General features: G+C 35.0%; 1 protein-coding gene across 1 annotated transcript in view; it reads right to left on the bottom strand.

Annotated features, from left to right (window-relative positions):
- Positions 1–2,860: 2,860 nt before the first annotated feature.
- The window catches only part of GNAT3 (G protein subunit alpha transducin 3), a 56,521-nt gene continuing 45,982 nt past the window's right edge, over positions 2,861–13,399 (bottom strand). The window contains exons 6-8 of the mRNA XM_065938628.1: positions 5,564–5,693; positions 5,219–5,372; positions 2,861–3,051 (exon numbers count right to left, since the gene is read on the bottom strand). Of these exons, the coding sequence (XP_065794700.1) occupies positions 2,861–3,051; positions 5,219–5,372; positions 5,564–5,693 (475 nt within the window). The remainder of the gene's footprint in view (positions 3,052–5,218; positions 5,373–5,563; positions 5,694–13,399) is intronic.

The following is a 13,399-nucleotide window of genomic DNA, read 5'->3' as shown; positions in this document are numbered from 1 at the left end:
CAGGCTCATGGCCTATAAAAGTAGTGAGCCTATTTTTGTGGTATACATGAAAACTGTTCATTGTTTATAAGTGTTGTTAGTCAGCAGGATATTGGATATCTATAAGGTATGTTGTAGATTCCACAGAATTTGAAACTCCCTTTCCCTATTCCTTCTTCATAGACTTGCCAACTCTTGTATTTTGACACAAAGATATTACCCAATTAATACTCTTCTTCATTTAATTCTCCAGTCACTAGTTCCAAGATGCAAAAACTTATTTGTTGATCAGTTCATGATTTGGAAGAACTCTGCAAGAATTAATTATTAGTGACCCTATTAGATATAAGCCCACACCTAGATTTCTGAGGCAGCGCAGTGTGTCTACAATTGGACATATGTTAGACAATTATGAGTTGGGGGTATTAAAAGTCTAAGACAAGCAGGATTATAAAACATTCTGAGCCAGGAAGAAAAGTCTCAACAGAAAAGGAAAATATCATTATAATCACATTTGAATTTTTGAGTGACAAATACTACTTCCTTGAGATGTTATGAAAGCAAAAACACTAACTATACAGTTAAAAGATTGAATTTTCAGTTGAAATAGAAGTTTTGAGTCTAATCAATTAAACATTTCTAGTGTCTAGGTGAGTTTCTTCTAGCTGAAGTATAACTTCCCATGTTTCCCATTCTGTTACTTTGCTTAACCTCAAAGTCTTTTTATCCACTCTGACCTTTTTTTTTAATTGAAAAATTTTAAAAGTAAAATCATAAATAGACTCAGTTTTAAGGGGTACAATCACTGAAGAAATAATAGACATTTATATTTCCCTACTAAAAATTTCTCTTAATTAAAATGACTTAGCATAGTAATTGTTTTCGATTATGAAGAAAAGTTTTTTTTAATTTAATTATAGAATTGGAAGGAATCGAACGGTTTTTAAAAAGATAATCACAACTGACTTCTAATTTTAGTTTGGTAAGTTTAACACATATTTTTAAAGTTCTCAGAACAAGATTTCATAAATAAATAATGTCTATTAATTTTTTGCTAAGACCAAAATGAGTTATATATTTTTAAAAGACCATTTCTGACCTTACCCTTTCTACCTATGTTATCTAAAATAGGAACTCTAAGCATAAGTAAAAGTCAAAATCTAAATTACAATAGTAATGCTATTTCAAAAAATTACTTTCTGAAACAGTCTCTTCACACTGATAGAGAAAAACAGATTAAAGTAGAACAGGAGAACAAAAAGACAAAGTAGTGGATAAAATGATAGTATTTGTAATCTTAATTTAAAATCTCAGAGCATTGTATAGCTCCTAGTAAAATGTGGACTTGTTTAATAGATAATGGTTTTCAGCCAGAAAAATTTATTGAGTGCCTGAACTAAATGACTTCTTGTGCATTGTTTGTCCTTGTTGTCTTAGGCTCCTTAATAACTTGTATTTTGCAAAGAAATTTCAAATTAATTGTTCTTAATATAACATTTTTATTTGATTGTATTTATTGGTAACTCCTTGTGTTTTTGAAAATAAAGCCAGGAATGTTCTTGTCAAGGTTACTCATTGAATGGGGGTCATTCTTACGTGCTTAGGTTGGAAATGTATTATAGAACAGTGAGGCGGTGACACTGAGACAGGGCTACCTAAATCCACCAGAACTACCAATTGGCAATTGCTTAATTTATATTCCTTTCATCTCATCTAATTATCTAATTAGCTCTCTTTTCAGAGTAGTTATAGATCTTATGCACTGATCTCTTATTCGACATATATCACCTTCTACAAGTGGATAAGTTAAATGATATCAGACGTGTTTTAAAAATATATGTTGTAAGTGATGCACACTTTAAAAAAGAAAAGTCATCCTTTCTGTTCATAAACAATGATTTTGTTGGTAATGCACCAAATAATCTTTTAAAGAGTAGGCTTTGACCAAGAGCATACCATATAACATTAGAAAGGAGCAGATGCCACAAGCAAGAAGTTCAATGTTTCTCTTCTAAAAAATCTCCTAATTATTTACTCTTACTTCCTACTTCTTATTCACAAAGCTAAAACACACTAGTGCTAAGATATTGATTTTTTTTTTTCTCTTGCAATCACGATGTATTGTCCTCAAACCATTAACTGTAATAATGCTCCATGCTGCTCCAAAATAAAATGGGGGAAAGGCGTACTCCATTGAGGATGACTCTTCAGCCTGAGCAGTCTTACACTGTCTTGATCAGACATGGTCCCCAGTTTTCAGTTGGATTGGTACAAAAATACGTTATTGAAATCCTCAATTCTAAAGGTAAATTCAGCATTAATACTTTTTCTTCCTATGGAAAACTAGATGAAATTGTATGCGTTTTAATTTCCATCAACAGGTATGTGTATAGTGACCATTTCATTTGCACTGGTTGAAAAGGAGTAACTGACCAATAAAATGCCACATGTATTATCTTTGAGTGTTTCTATGGTATAGGCACAGATATATTATCAGCAAGAATGAATGCCTCTTAAATTCTGGCCAATGGAAATGATGTAGAATGCATTGTTTTTTCCCCCATTGTTCTATGATTTTAAAATAGGCCACAATGCGGAATTTACTTCCAAGAAAATTCACACTGATATGTACAGTAAGAGTGCTACCAAAATGTATCAGTTTTCAGAACTGAAGGCATCAGACACCCCAAATCCTTGCTATCTCAAATAAATCAAAGCTTACCAAAGAAAGGTGACAACACATTAAAATGTTTGTGTGAGAAATTTTGCCTTACAACACTAGTTATACAAGTTAGTATCTATTAAAACTAAATACATCACACAGCACCTTTTATATCTTGAAAAGTGTACGTGAGCAAGAGTGGAAGAGAAAAAGCATTAATTAGAAAAGCCCACAGTCTTTCAGATTCTCTTTGATTATTATATCTGTAACTGCATCAAACACGAACTTGACATTCTGAGTATCTGTGGCACAGGTCATGTGGGAATAAATTTCCTTATCTTCTTTTTTTAAATTCAGGTCTAGAAACTGGTTCTTGATGTAATTCCCTGCATCTTCAAATGTATTTGGACCTTGTTAAAAAGAAAAGTTAAAGAAGTAAACCATAATTGCATTTAAAAAGCATACAAGTATAGATAATCTTTTAGAATTTTACTTTGCATGCTGTTTGATGTGCTCAGGATTGAAAAATCAAAATGGCAATGGTTAATTATCAGGGATTTATATAACATCTACTTTGTGTTGGAAGCTATGCTTACCCCACTGGGGATTTCAAGTGGTTAAAATGTAACCTCTGCATGAAAACATCAAAATATAGTAGAACTACTAACATATTTGGGGCTTCCCTGGTGGCTCAGTGAGAAAGAACCCACCCACCAATACAGAAGACATGGGTTCCATCCCTGAGTCGACAAGACCCCCAGAGAAGAAAATGGCAACCCACTCCAGAATTCTTGCCTGGGAATTCCCAAGGACAGAGGAGATCGGCAGGCTACAGTTCGTGCGGTCGCAAAAGTGTCAGACATAACATAACAAAGTGAGTGAGAAAGCCTAGATGATGTCAAAAACTATGCTGTGTGCACGTGTGTTAATATGAACTAAAGGAAAGAATGGAAATTGAAGATGAATGGAATACATAATAAGGTAGTATTTGAGCTGGACTTTGAGGGTAGGTAGGAGAGAGAAAAAATTGTGTGAATGAGAGCAAAAAAGTGATAGGCATGTACTGTAAGAGTCCAGCTATATGACATTCTCGGGAGGGCAAAAGTATAGTAATAGTGAAAACAGTGGTGGCAAGGGTTGGAGGTAAGGAAAAGTACCTGAATAGGTAGATCACAGGGAGTTTTAGAGAAGTGACACTATTCTGTGTAACACTAGGATGCTGGGTACCTGACATGCATTTGGTATTACCCATCAGACTGTATAACACGGAGTTTACTCTGATGTAAAATATCATCATGGACTTTGGTTAATAATGTATCAATATCTGCTCATCAGTTGCAACAAAACAAATGTATGACACCAAGTCAAGGTGTTAATAATAGAGCAAAGGATGGGCGCTGACCAGAGAGGAAATATATGAAAACTCTCTATTTTCTGCTCACTTTTTCTATCAACTAAAAATTGCTCTAAGAAATAAAGATTATAACTTATTGGAACACACAAAGTGCTTAATTATGATTCTATATTTACTTTGTCACATTCAATACAACATACATGTAATTATACTTAATTACATGACAAATGTATAAGCATATAATTAATATTTATAAATAAGAAAAAAGGTATAAACAGTCATTATAGATTAGCCTAAGTAGCTATTTTGACAGAGTGCCACAACCCTAGCATATCTGGGCTACCCACATATCTAGGTGGTAAACTAGGTTTATATTTATGCTTGAGCTAAGTCACTCAGTTGTGTCCAATTCTTTGCGACCCCATGGACTGTAACCCATCAGGTTCCTCTGTCCTTGGGGATTCTCCAGGCAAGAATACTGGAATGGGTTTCCATGTCCTCCTCCATGGGGTCTTCCCAACCCGGGGATTGAACTCAGGTCTCTTGCATTGCAGGCGGATTCTTTACCAACTAAGCCACAAGGGAAGTCCATATTTATGTTTAAACCATACATCTCTCCATCTAACACAGTTTCATTAACAACAGAGCATATAACTATTTACCAAAAGAAAAAAAAAATAGTCTCCAAAAGAAATATAACCCTTCTAGAGAACTTGACGTTTATAGTCAATGGCAAACGGGGTCAATACTAAAACTCTTGGAGGTGGGAAAACAAAAAAAAGCTGTCACTATTCTCAAATTGATTCAAGATCTTCCTCTGGAAACTTAATTCTGACTTTGACGAGTCACCGAGATCTAGTACAGCATTACAAGGTTTCATTGGGAAATATCTAAAATACGCCAATTCGAAGTAAAATTTATACTCTTATGATAATGTTTAAGATAATATAGTTTGCAATGTCATTTGATACATTATATGGAGTCTCAGCCCTGTTTGGTCTAACCAACTCCCCTTTACTCATTAGAGCTTTGCCTTAATGCAGGCAGTGTAGAAAGGGTTTCCTCTTTTATTTGTAAAATTCTTTCCAATGTGGATCATACACTTGACTCAAAAAGTATCATAAGCCTCAAACCTTCTAAATATTATACATAAAGGTCCAGATAGAAAAGTGTATCTCTATACAAGAATTTACTAAATCGGAATTAAAGGAAAAGAATCTTACCAGTATACTCTGGAAAGCAGATACTAAGATGCACTTTGGTAACTTTTTCTTGAAAGAGATCTTTTTTATTGAGAAACAGGACAATGGAGGTGGTGGCAAAGTACTTGTGGTTACAGATACTGTTGAACAGGTGAAGGCTTTCATGCATTCTGTTCTGTTAGATATAAAAGATGAAAATGTGTAGGATTGTTGTTTGCAAGATATTAATGGTGGGGATTATGAATAAGGATCTAGAAATAACATCTGTCTTTGGAAGTTCTTAACTGAGTTGGGAAATGGGGTAGTCATATTGGAAATCACAAATGCTTATGTTTTACCTCGCTCTTGTCTTCCTTTTAGACTTACCACTTCTTCATCTTCCACCAGAACCATGTCATAGGCACTGAGCGCAGCACAAAATATAATGCACGTAACTCCTTCAAAGCAGTGAATCCATTTCTTTCTTTCAGATCTCTGTCCACCTACATCAAACATTCTTTAAAAAAGTAAGGATAACAGAAAAATGAATCTTACAAATATCCTCTAAAATTTACATTAAGCTGAACATTTGGCATTATAAATGAATGCTCTCATATGCTTAAAGGTAGTCTTTTAATTTTTATTGATTCTGAAGTAAGACTTATTGGGGCAACTTGCAGCTCAAGGACTACAGAAGAAGAGAACTTTTCTTTATTTATTTATTGGTTTTCATGCTGGCATCCCAGGTGGTGCTAGTGGTAAAGAACCTGCCTGACAATGCTGGAGATGTAAGAGGCGTGGGTTTGATCCCTGGGTTGGAAAGATCCCCTGGAGGAGGTAATGACAACCCATTCCAGCATTCTTGCCTGGAGGATCCCCTTGGACAGAGGAGCCTGAAGGGCTACAGTCCATAGGGTCGCAGAGAGTCAGACTGAGGCGACTTAGCATGTATTTACACAGGGTAGAGTAAAATAATTCACATACTGACTTTGAGTAACTGGGAAATTTACAGCAGTTTGAAGTTTTAGTAAGATACGTGTTGGCCTTAGAGATTTTGATCAAAGACTATCTGTATTCTTAAATTGCTAGAGCCCAGAGAAGATTGAAAGTTGTCATGGTTCTGATGCTACAAGTCTTGTTTGCTCGCTGAGCTCCTCCTACATTCATTCATTCATTCATTTGAACAATTATCATCTGCCTACTATGTACTTGACACTGTGCTAAGCCTACTGACGCAAAGATAAAAAGATACAGTCACTGTCTTCCATGAGCTTGCTGTTTTGTAAAGAGAAAAGTAAATTATTATAATATTTTGTAATAAATATTCTAATTTGTTGTTGTTGTTCAGTCACTAAGTCATGTCTAACTCTTTGTGACTCCATAGACTGCAGCATGCCAGGCTCCCCTGTCCTTCACTGTCTCTGAGTTTGCTCAGATTCATGTCCATAGAAGGTAACATAGAAGGTAAATTCTAACATAGAAGGTAAAATAAGAGCCCAGAGGAAGATTTAAGTCACCCTGAGTGATCATGAAACTTAAAGGAGATATTTGAAAATTTGGCCCTCCCTCTGGTTTTGTATTTTGGTAAAAAGCACCCGTGTGGACAGAGAAACTCAAAAAGCTAGGAATCCTTTGTAACCCCCCTCTTTCCCTTATCTTCCATATAGTGCACATGTGAAATGCAGTTTCTAATTCATCAACTCCTTTGAAACTCCTCTCTTGTGTAAGCCACCATAGTTTCTCACCAGGGACACTATAGAAATGCTCTAATTGGTCTCCCTGTTTCTAAAAGCTCTAAAAACAAATTCTCACAGCACTCAAAATTTCTCCTAATATAAACCTTATTATACCACTTTCCTGCTTACAATTTTTCAAAGGCTTCTTTGCCCCTTAGTGTATGCTCAGTCACTCCAGTCGTGTCTGACTCTGTGACCCTGTGGACAGTAACCCACTAGACTCTTCTGCCTACAGGACTTTCCTGACAAGAATACTAAACTGGGTTGCCATGCCCTCCTCCAGGGAATCCTCTGACCCAGGGATTGAATCCACATCTCCTGGATTTCCTGCATTGCAGGAGAATTCTTTACTCCTGAGCCACCAGGGAAGCCCTTAGCATCAAACACAAACTTTTTCTGATGACCTCTCAGGTTCTAGCTGTTTTTGTTCATTCCTACTTTTGCAAGCTTAGTTTCTACCATTCTTCTTTTCAATGCAATCCAATCACAATGCTATTCATTCAGTTCCTTTAGTATAAATCTAACTTTTTGCATAGTCCATCTCCCTTCCAGGCAACATGGTTCAGTTCTTCCTTCCCTAAGACTGTTTTTTTTTTTTTTCTCAATGTTTGGGTCTTAATATCAATATCGAGACTTTGCAGGGCATCCTTTGTAAATTGTTAAATCTTTCCGTTGCCCATTTACTTTCTGTTGTATCACTCCATTTCTTTTATAGTTATTGTCACAATCAATAGCTGTGATTTATTTTTTCATATGTTTAGTAGTTATCATCTCTCTAATAGAATAGTGGTCTCATGAGGGCAGGGACCTTATCTACATTGAAGGTGGTTACATTCCCCGTACCAGGCACTGTGCCTGTAACGTAATAAACATGCAATAAATATTTGCAAATAAATGAACAGTTTCCATGTTAATGAAATGGAGGGAGGATTTTTACCCAAAGTGCATGTGTAAGTCATCAAGGCATGAGAGAACATGGCATTCTTGGGGCACATAATTATATTTTGGAGAATGTGAAGATTAGGGTAAAATATTGAAGTTTATGGCCTGAGTCAGCAAATATTTATTCAGCATTTACTACATTCTAAGTGTCAGAGTTTCAGTCTTGAAAATCTTCTGATCTGGTTGTGTTGGTGGTAGTTGTGTGTGTGTGGTCTGTGTGTGTATGTATGTGTGTGAAATGGAGTGATCAGAAACTGCAGAGAAGATAGTGTGTAAAAAGAATGTTCCAGATAGAGGCAACAAGAGCAAAAGCAAGAACAAAGGATTTGAGCACGCAGGAGTAAGCCTGAGGTGTTAGACCAGAAATAGATTTTCTGTCTTTTCTAACATGAGATCAGTTTTTATATTGTGGTCAATGGCAATCCATAGGTGATTTTGAACTAGGGAATTAACATTTGCTTGTGTGCTTATTGGTAGGTCACTTTGATCTGAGTTCAAATCTGAAGACAGATTTGATGAGGAAGAGACTAGAGGCAAAGGAAAAACTACAGGGCTTTCATAATAGCTTGATCCCAAGATATTAAATATTCAATTCCAGGGAACACCCAAACAGTACAGATATTTCAAAGGTAATAACTATATTGGAGTATTAAACATCAGTCAGCTGACTTATTGAAGATAATCAGAAGTACCACACATTGTATTTCTCTGGTGCTTAATATTTCACATATTAAACCAGTAAAGAACAGACATATAGAACTAAAATTCCTCAAATATGTGTGAACCAATGCAAAATCACTCCATTTAGTAGTATATTGAAAGAGCAGTTGCTCATATTATTGAAGACAATGTTCAGGAGTTCGATAGCTGTGTGGTTTAGAAATTTAAATCCAGTGTCAATAAAGGTATTATGGGGTTCCCTGGTAGCTCAGCTGGTAAAGAATCCACCTGCAATGCAGGAGACCCCAGTTTGATTCCTGGGTTGGGAAGATTCACTGGAGAAGGGATATGCTACCCACTCCTGTATTCTTGGGCTTCCCTTGTGACTCAGCTGATAAAGAATCCACCTGCAATGTGGGAGACCTGGTTTGATCTCCCTTCTCCCCTGGAGAAGGAGACGGCTACCCACTCTAGTATTCTGGTCCAGAGAATTCCATGGACTGTGTAGTCCATGGGATCACAAAGAGCTGGACACGACTGAGGGACTTTCAGTTTCACTTCCAAAGACTATTGTTAAGTGCTGCTAATTATCAAACCCTCTACGGTTTCAGACTTGCAATATAAATGGAGGAAGAGGACAGTTTTGACTTAAAGGTTTTGTTTTGACTTTATATGTAAAAATTAGCCAACAAATTTAACTTTTAAAATTTAGTAAGCATTCTTATAGAAGCAAGGATGATAAATATGCATTCAGACTCTTAACCTTTTAGTCAACAATTATTTAAACTTCACCATAAAGTTATTAGATACAATTATCTCTCTAAGCAACTTGCCCAAGGCTCATGAATCCAGTTGATACTTGAGGCTGCTGTGTAGCAGGTGCCATGTTAGGTTCCCCTGTGTATGACAGTTATGTTGTGAATGTTAAGCTTTTTTCTGAAGTTCATGAGGTCTACTTCCTTAGACTACAGGTCGTAACAAGTACATCTATCTACTGTTAGCTGTCAAATCCTCACCAAGTAGAGTAGAAGCATATTTGTTGTGGAGCCTTCTTTCCCCAGGTCAGAAAATAGCTTTTTGTGTTGTCAAACAGATAACTGTGCAAAACTTTAAAACTTTCCCCTTCCCAAGGGTTATGTTACATTCTTTTAATGGACCATCTGTTTATCCCCTGACTTTGATCATTTATCTTCTCTGAACTCTGCTATTGATATTAACACTTCCGTGTGAAAAGTAGCTATTCTCCTTTTCAGTCAAATATTTAGTTGATAAGAGGTATAAGTTATGTAAATAATCCTTAGCCCACTGTTCTCTCAGTATATCTTACAGCCTCCCAAGGAAGGGAGGACAAAGATTACTCAGTCTTAAGATTTTATTCATGTTGATAAAATGGCTTCTGAAAAATCTTAGATTGCAGGCTAATAATCCTCTCATTTTATGACTCACTTGATAAACAGTTGTGGTTTTTTTTTCCTATGCAGAATGATGGTAGAGACACAGGTCCAGGGAGCATTGACCTTTTCTCTAATTTCATCTGCTATTACTGAACTGAAATGCTCATTGGCAAAGCAGATCAGTGGCTGGAGTTTTGCTTTTATATTCATTCTCTTGAATATTACATTTTATTTTGCTGCTGTTGTAGTAATTTATTTTTTACATATCTTTTCATGTTTATCTCCTCCTCTAAATTTTAATTGGGGCTTACTTTAGAGAAGGGAATGGCTACCCATTCCAGTGTTCTTGCCTGGAGAATTTCATGGACAGAGGAGCCTGGTGGGCTATACTACATGGGGTCGCAAAGAGTCAGACATGACTGAGCAGATAACACTAAAGCATTATAATCATTGAAAAAAATGTGGAGATTCCCAAAGTGGAGAATGTAAGAAATATAAAAACACACTTAGTCATCACTATCCTGAGAAAAACAATAATAGAAATCAGAGGACAACCTGTATATTTGCCAACTGAATATCTGGGTTGGTTAAATATACTGGGACAATAAATGAGGTGAATGGATATGTGATGTGGCTTGAATATCCTTAATTGCCTGAATAGTTGATAACTAGAGCTTTAATGACTTTAAATGGAACTTTCAGTTTTCATTTTGAAAAGTTTTTTTTTCTTTTTTGATTGCTTGATTGACTTAATACATGTTTCCTTAAGTCTGATATTTAAGTAAGGATTCTTAAATATTAAAATGTGTTTAAATGCCTGACATGTATGATGTAACTAAAAATTCACAGGTCAGGCTTTTAAGCAAAAATTGAATATCAATTATTTGTTAAACTGCCCATGGTATTAACATAGGGCAAGCCATCAGAGTTTTATGGCTTTATATTAAACAGTTGACTAAACAGTTGAGTTTTACAGTCCATTTTAAACAGTTGGAAAAGCTATTGAATTTTACTAATTTATGTTAAACAATTGGCTAAATATGGAAGAGGGCATGGCAACCCACTCCAGTATTCTCGCATGGAGAATCCCATGGATAGAGGTGGGCTACAGTTCATAGGATTGCAAACAGTTGGACATGACTGAAGGGACTTGAATACACAAATATTTAACCACATAAGGTTACTCATACTTCATATTAGAAGAGGTTATTATGAAATAATAGGCCCTTTGTATACTGTCAAAGTCATTGCACAGTCTAGGACAGCTAAAAATAATGCTATTACACCTAATTTTTTGTAAGATGTCTTTGCTCATCCTATAAGCATGTGACTCCCTTGGAAAAATAACAATTTCTGACATCCTTTATGTATTTGACCACAGAAAAATAAGATCTAATCTGAGTAGAAATTTATTTTAGGCTCTTGTGTCGAATGGGATGTATTCAACATATTTGACTATATCAGAATTGGTATAACTTTTTAAATTTTATCTTTTTATTGAAGTATAGTTGACATACAAAATTATATTATTTCATGTTACAACCTAGTGATTTGACATTTATATACGGTATAAATTGATCCCCACAAGAAATCTAGGTGTAAGGTCCTAGGGCGGCTACGTGTGTCAGGGCCAACAGGGGTGTTTGTGTCACCACTGCACAGTCTGAGCAAAAGAGCTCCACTGAGTCCTTCCCTGGTGCCCAGTTCTGAAGATAAATTAGGGCAGATGCTTGCAGACAGAAAGAATATGCACCACGGTCATTCTAAATCTCTTAACTGCTTGTTATTAAAAAACAGAATCAAAAGGATTAACCACCATAAGGTAGCCTGGGGTCTCTAAACTCCTGTAATTGTTAATATCATTATATATTTTCTACTAAATTTGTGTGTAACTTAAAATGCCTACAGAAGAGCTTTCTGATTATTGAATAATATAATGCTTAAAGTCATAAAAGTAAATTCTATCATGAGAATAAATTAGACATCATGTTATATAACTTATAGTTTTGATAACATTAACCATGAACATACCTGTAACAAAGGTATAGTTATACATGATTTATTGCTCTGTGAGATCTAATAGAGAATAGCAAACCTAAGTTGGTCTGCAATTGCTTAGTAGACAACCAGACTCACTCCTAAGCTAAGAGGTCTCATGTTCCCACAGAAATGAACACAGTGGGCATGATTTAACTTCAAATTCAAAATAATTATGATTTATTTTGTATCATAGATTGGGTAAACATTGTTGAAAATAGTTACATTACAATTACAAAATCTAAAGCTCTACATTGTAATAGTTGCTGACCTCTTTTCCCTAGCTTCCATATAGTTTCCTTTCAATTATTTTAATCATAGAGTAATAGGAAGAAAGGACTTCTCTATAACTGATAACTCTTATGATCTGTAAGTTCTTTGCCCTGAGGAATTATTTTATAATAATAAAAGGGTTCACATTTGCATTGCATTTTCTATTTACATAGTAACTTCTGTAAAGAGAATTAATTTTACCAGTTTGACAGTTGAAGGTTCTGGTTTGGTAAAAAAAAACTCCAAGGTAATTTGCATTAAATTAGGTGATACATGAAGATGATACAGTGCATTGATAGAATTTTCTCATTTTGATGTTCCTGTTTAAAATTCTACAGTCTTGAATTTAATATGTAAATTAACTTTAGCTTTAAAAGTTTTAGGATGATTTATGCTATGTGAATACAAATCAGTGCTAATGTAAGTACCTAGGCACTTACTGAAATGAAGTTGGAAGGTACCTTATTTTTATACTTCCTATTTTAAAATACTATGAAATTTTACACTGCGAATGCCTGTGTACTTTTGGATAATCCTATTTAGTATTTCAAAAAAAAAGTGATTTAGCTGTGAGAATTTATTAAGGGATTAGTTATCTCAATTGCTGTGACTATTTAAATGATTTGAAATTTTTTTAATGATTTAAAAATAGTTCCTTAAAAGTATATATAGCTGCGTTTTTTACGCTTTATAGTAAAATTTGAGTATTTTCAAAATTTCATTGTTTAAATATTGTTTCTAGAGAAATTCCCTGCATTCTCTTCCTCATAAACGATGTCCTTAATTACACACCCTCTTGAGCCAGAGAGAAAGCAAAAGCTAGTAAGAAAACAAAAGAGCTCAAAACCTGTTTTAGTGGGTGGGACAGAGTTAGTGGTTGCATACTATAGAAAATATTATATCAAATTGAGTCTTCACTGAGCTTCAGTCCAATTCACAAATATCTTATATTTTAGCATTGCTACTGTATAAAGAATTAGCAAGACCTTTCTCATCCCTTCATATGGGCCAACAATATAAGAAACTATATTTTCATATATATATATATGAAAGATTATACAACTTAAAGTGCTTTACAGAATTAACCACAGAATTGGAAAGGAAAATGATGATGCACCAATGAAAGTCTAGTGTCCTAATGCAAATGCTGTATTCTACTTGGTTTTTTACAATGTATGGAT

The sequence above is a fragment of the Muntiacus reevesi genome, chromosome 6, assembly GCF_963930625.1.
Source record: "Muntiacus reevesi chromosome 6, mMunRee1.1, whole genome shotgun sequence".
In the NCBI taxonomy this organism is placed as follows: Eukaryota; Metazoa; Chordata; class Mammalia; order Artiodactyla; family Cervidae; genus Muntiacus; species Muntiacus reevesi.
The sequence above is the reverse complement of the archived record's forward strand: the minus strand, read 5'-3'. Positions and strand labels throughout refer to the sequence as shown.